Source organism: Pipra filicauda, unplaced genomic scaffold, assembly GCF_003945595.2.
Source record: "Pipra filicauda isolate LSUMZ 115617 unplaced genomic scaffold, ASM394559v2 scaffold121_size3267253_pilon, whole genome shotgun sequence".
Taxonomy (NCBI): Eukaryota; Metazoa; Chordata; class Aves; order Passeriformes; family Pipridae; genus Pipra; species Pipra filicauda.
In genome coordinates this window covers 961,866-967,422 of record NW_024103674.1, presented here as the reverse complement: position 1 = coordinate 967,422, position 5,557 = coordinate 961,866, and the positions used below count along the sequence as shown (strand labels likewise).

General features: G+C 53.1%; 1 protein-coding gene across 1 annotated transcript; it reads right to left on the bottom strand.

Annotated features, from left to right (window-relative positions):
- Positions 1 to 289: 289 nt before the first annotated feature.
- LOC113992531 (alpha-1-acid glycoprotein 8-like) lies at positions 290 to 5,134 on the bottom strand. Its single transcript, XM_027729915.2, has 6 exons — positions 5,036 to 5,134; positions 4,377 to 4,519; positions 3,691 to 3,764; positions 2,782 to 2,892; positions 1,927 to 2,030; positions 290 to 443 (listed from the first exon to the last, which is right to left on the bottom strand). Exons 1-6 carry the CDS (start codon positions 5,132 to 5,134, stop codon positions 327 to 329), a joined length of 648 nt encoding a protein of 215 aa, XP_027585716.2. The 3' UTR covers positions 290 to 326.
- Positions 5,135 to 5,557: the final 423 nt, after the last annotated feature.

The window sequence follows — 5,557 nt, the reverse complement described above, 5'->3', positions numbered from 1 at the left end:
AGAGGTTTCCAGCCTTCTGTATATCCCACTTGCTCCTCAAAGGCTTGGCATGTTATTTAACATAGTTAGTGATTGCCCTCTCCTGGTTGGCCTCTCTTACTGCTCCATTTCAGTGCTGCCTTTTTGGCAGAGCTCTCTTCCAAGCTTGGTGTAAAGCTCCAGGATGACTCTTCCCAGCTCCCACCTGAATGACACACAAGGTGAACTGGGTGCCCAATTTCTTTTTACAAGCCCCACTTCTGACCTCTTCAGAACCCTCTGCTCTCCAACAGCTCGGCAACAAAATGCATGGAATTTGAAGAAAACATTTATTGCTTGAAGTGGGGTCAGTTTCCCACACTCCCAGGCCGGGGGGTACCTGGAGGAGGTGATGCTGTGCCCTCAGCCACGGGCTCCCTGTGTGGGGTGTTGCCTTTTTCTATTTCTTTTGTTTGACACAGTTCCTGTCAAAACAACAATAACAGGATAAGTGAAAATGCCAAGGCACCAACAGGAAAGAATTTACTGAAGAAAGAAGTATTTTCCTTTCCCTTTTTAGCCAATCCTAAGTCTAAGAGGGGCTAAGGAAGCTCCGGGCTTCCCCAGGCACAGACACTGCCCAGGTGCTGCTGGTGACATTTTCCAGGTGTGTGCTGGAAAGAAGAAACCAAGTTTCTGGGGCAAAGCTGTGCTACACTGGGGGTTCAGTAAATGAGTGCTGAAGGAAAGGGGGACTCAAACTTCTGGTGAAATAAGTAAAAACCTCATGCTACCCAGGCATTTGCTATAAGTTAAGGTCTATTAGTGCCTGGGGCTGGAGGAGGGGTACGTGAGCCTGCTCTGATGCTCTGTTCACATCCATCTCCTTCACCCTGATGACCAAGGTCCCCAAAATATTTTCTGTGTTTGTTTAATCAGTTTTTTACTCCTTGGATGCAGTGTCCTACCTTGGCTGGGCACAAAACCCTTCTCTGACAACACCAATTGCACCACAGCTTGTAAGGACAGCCAGTTTTGTCTTACTACACTCACTTTGCCTTTCTCTGCCTTTCTCTAACCTTCCTTCACCTTGTCCAAAGTTAAATGTGACCCAAATGCCTCTGCAACCCCCAGTCCACAGCTGCCTGTGGTTAGTGTGGGGGAGCTGGGCTCTTCCTCCCAGGTGCTGCTTGTTGCCTAAATGGGAAAGGAGACCTGGCCCTGCCACAGCAAGAGGGTTTCACTCCCTGTCTTTGTCCCTGTCCCCAGTTCCCCTGAACTGTGGGGGACAGTTTTAAAAGAAGCATCTTGAGGCTGGATGGGTGTTGGGGACAATGTTGGATCCAGCCTGGCTGCCTGGTGTGGGGTTTTGGGCACCTCTGAAAGTCAGAGCCTCCTGAGGTGGAACAGCAGGATGGAACAGAAAAAGGTAGGATATTTTTCACCTTCACTTTTCAAGCTGACTTGGGCACTGGGTCATTTGCAGGATAAAATGTCCTAAGTAAGGTGGCAGAGGCAAGGGCTGGGTCTGGTTAATGTTTTGGGGAAAAACCTAAAGGAAAAATCCCCGATGCACTGGCCCCTCCTGACCCTTGCTGCAGCTCCTGGGGGCAGCTGGTCTCTGCTGGGGGTTGGTGGGGCAAAATCAGGAGTTTCGAGGCAAAATGAGGAATTTCAGGGCAAAGATCCCATGCTGTAGCTATTTCTCTCCTGGCAGTGGGAGGCAGTTACCAGGTTTCCCTGGAGATGCTCGGGTGCAGGTATTTGCTATCAGGAGTCACCTATCTGCAGGGGGATGTTATTTTAAACCTCCATTTAAGCAACCCTGTGGTTATTTAGTCCCCTAAATCCTTTCCACCACCTCAAAAACGTCTCTCCAAGACCCCAGTTGGGCAGCTGGGGGTACAGCCTGGGGTGGGGGCTGTGCTGGCTCTGCTGACCCGTGCCCACCCACGGACACCCACGTACTGTTTTCCAGGGTGCATAAATGATCTCCTCTGCCCTCAGCCCCAGGCACTTGGCATGGTGCTCGAATTCCTCACGGTCAGCTGTGCTCACGCTCAGGTTCCGGGCTGGAAGAGGAGAAGCATTTGCCAGGAGTTAAATATGGACGAGTGGCCTTAGGATGGCCCTTCAGGATATCCCTGCCCTTGCTGCCTCCTTTCCCCACCAGTGCTTGCTGTGGATGTGGTCTTTGCAGGGATCTCTTGTGCCCATGGTGAACACACATGAACAAAACCAGCCTTGGGTATCACTTTTTTTTCCTCTCCCAAACTACTCCAGTCCTGTCTGCTTTAAGGGATGGCAGGATAGTCTGACATTCCTGGGGTGTTGGGAGGGTCCAAGGCTGAGTATGGAGGCAGTTTTCTCTCTTAATCAATTGCTTTGCAGCCTGGATGGGCAATGGGGAGCCTTATCAGGGTCTAAAAGTGCTTTATGAGGTTGTGGGTAGATCTGATCAGCTTTGCCTGTGCTGGCACTGCAAAGCCACGTGCTCTGCCCTGGGAGGTAAGCACTGAAACATCATGGTTGGCTTGAAAATATTGAGATTTTACAACGATATTGATGCTGAGTTGTATTTGCTTCCTGTTCTTTGAATATTTATGGCCTAAGTGAGTTTGGTCTTTAACTTGTTCTTTCTGTTCTGCCAAGAGATGTGGGATTTAATGGGCTTTGTAAATGCCTCCATGACCCCTGGAGCGCTGGTCTCAGAAAAGTTTCACTGTTGGTGAAACCAAGCTGTTGTTGTGGTTTCAGTTGATAATTTTATGTGTGTATTTTGGTGTCCCATGACAAAGTTACTTTGGGAAGGAGTTTGCGTACCGTAGAGATACAGTCCCAAATATGTCCTTTCCCTCTGCAGTTGGTACTGGATGAGTAAAAGGTCTTCAGAGCTGAGGTTCATCAGTGTCCCCACAGTTTCCTGGGTCTTGGCTTGGAGAGAACAGCCACAATATTCAGATTTTTAGTGCTGCAGTAGCAACAAACCCCAGCCCAGGTGTGAGCAGTGCCAGTAGCCCCTGGAACCCAGCCCTCAGCAGTGTGTGAGGACAAATGTCCTGACATGAGGTGACTTGTTTGGTTCTTGGTTTATTTGAATTGTGTTCCTTAAATATGGGGCTGGGGTGTGAAGGAGCCAAAGTCACTCAACTCCTGTCCTGCTTTTGGAATGTGCTGCATGGTGTGGCATTCTGAGGCTCGGGGTATGAGGGTGTGCCTGACCCCAAGTGCCTGACCTTGCAGCTTGGGGGTCTGCAAAAACGTGGAGAAGCTGCCCCCTGCTCACAGCAGTGCTGCTGTGGCTGGGTCAGTGCAAACTGTAACCCAGGAGGTTGCAATTCCCACCCTGAATGGCTCCCCCTGTTTCCTCTGCAAGGAGGAAGCAATTCAGAATGAGAAGCTCCATTAACTCACTGAAAACTGCCATGAACGTTCCCTCCTTTCCCCCAGGGATTGTGAAATAACTTCACAAACAAGATGGTGTTCTCCAGCAGGGATGGGAGCAGGTTTGCTCCCGGAACAGCATTGCTCTGTGGGGTTTAGTGTGGCTGGAAGGGGGTGTGTGATCCCCTGGGTGTCCTGGTGTGGGGAGTTGTTTGGAGCCCACCGAGGCTTCAAACAGGCAAAGTGACTCAGGAAGAAAATGCATCAGATGATGTAAAACATGGACATGGGCCCTTTGTGTGCCTCAATCCATGGAAAAACACGGGCTGGGGGATAATGGGTGCTCACCATGCTTCACCAGTGTGGTGTTACCAGCGGCGATTTCCAAGTAGGTGAGGTTGTTGGTGAGACATTGGTCCCCCCTGGAGAGAGAGAGGGAGGGGCAGGGGGTGATGCCATGGGCTTGGAAAGGACCAGCAAAGACCCAACCCTGCTCCTGAGTCCACACCAGGCACCTGCCACCTCCTTCACTGGGTTAATTGCTCTCACTGTTAAAATTAGGGCATTTCTCCTGTGCATTTTTTGTGCCTTGCCCCCACTCCTTGGTGGTGAGATATTTTCCACCCTGAAATAACTGAAACAACAAATTGCTGCCTGTGTTGGCACAGAAAAAAATCATCCCCTGAAAGTCTGACCTGGCAAGGGAAACACCTTTTGGTGCCTGGCAGGATCAGTGGCTGTGGCACTGGGACCTCTGAAGAGGTCTCCTCCTCCACAGAGGTCTTCTCCTTGCCCACAGGGCTTGGTGTCTGTGAGACCTCTGTGCCCTGCAAAATTCACCCAAACCCGGGGACTGTTGAAATAAATAATTAATTGAAGGGAGTGAGGAAGAGAAGAGATGGGAGAGGATGCACAGAGCAGCCAGGAGAATGATTTCTCCAAAAAAACTATCTGAAACTGTGCTCGTATTTTGTACTGAAAGGCTGCGGGGCTGCAGCAGGTGGGAGGGGACGGGTTTGGGGGCAGCATCTTACGCGGCCACGTGCTGGGTGATGAGCAGCTCCCGCCCATCCGTGAGGGGCTCCACCTGCAGGTGCCCGTGGTCGATGAGCAGCATCTCCAGGAGGTGCTGGGGGAACTGGGCAGCCCCGGCCACGTACAGCCACGTCCCCAGCAGCTGTGGGGAGAGAGGGGCAGGGCGGTGAGGGCTGCTGGGTTTGCAGGGAGAGCCGTGGGGAGGAGATCCCCACCCTCCCCGTGGCAGAATTGGTATCTCTGTGAGTTCTCCCTCTGGCACTACATTGGCAGCCAGCGGATGAAACCTTTGCACCGGGGTAAAAAAAACCAAGCTGCGTGTGGGGACTGGGAGAGGTGCTGGCGCCGGCTGTGGGTGCTCTGGGTGGTGCAGCAGGGTCAGGGCAGCCCAAAAAATACCCAGCCACCCCTCTTTCTTTGGAGGTTGCTTTTGGGACTTGCTAGGGTGCCACGAGAAAACCGGGCGATTCGGGGTGTTTTGGAAAGCAAATGTTTCACGTTTGTTGCAAGGTGTTTCACCGAGGGCACACTGGCAGATGTGCCGGGAGGGGTCAAGGTGGGGTTCCCCCCTTTTCCCAGGGGACAGGGAGGCTTGGCAGAGCACCCACAAGTTATTTGTAGGAGCGGGGCAGCCCCCCGGGGCTCGTGTCTCTCCTACCTTGGTGGCCGTGGCGTTGTCAGGGCGCAGGGCTCCGCAGGGGAAGGCGGCCGTGGGCAGCAGCACCGCCAGCCCGAGGGTGACCGCGATCCCGGCCATGGCTCCCGAGCCCCGGACAGACGGACACACTCGCTCGGCTCTTGCAGCCCTGCTGGGAGGGGACGGGATGTGCCCGGGACTGCCGGCTCCGCACCGGTGATGCAACCAGCACCTTTTAGGCGCCGGTGCTCGCCCTGGCCCTCTGGCTGCAGCCGGGGATAGGTGTGGGCTGTTGGTGATGGGGGCGATGCAGTCCCTGCATTTAAAACTTAAATGTGCCCTAAGTTTGCCCATTTTCCCCCTCACAAGTGGCCGCTGTAGTTGCCCCTAGCTCTGGTAACGAGGTACGGTGCAGCTCCCCCCATCCCAGCCAAAGCCCAGGGCGGCTTTGAACAGAAGGGAACATGTTTTTGCTGTCCTTGCCAAAGCCAGCCATAAAAATAGGACTGGTGGGTCCCAGGAGCTCACCCCATCCTGCTAGAT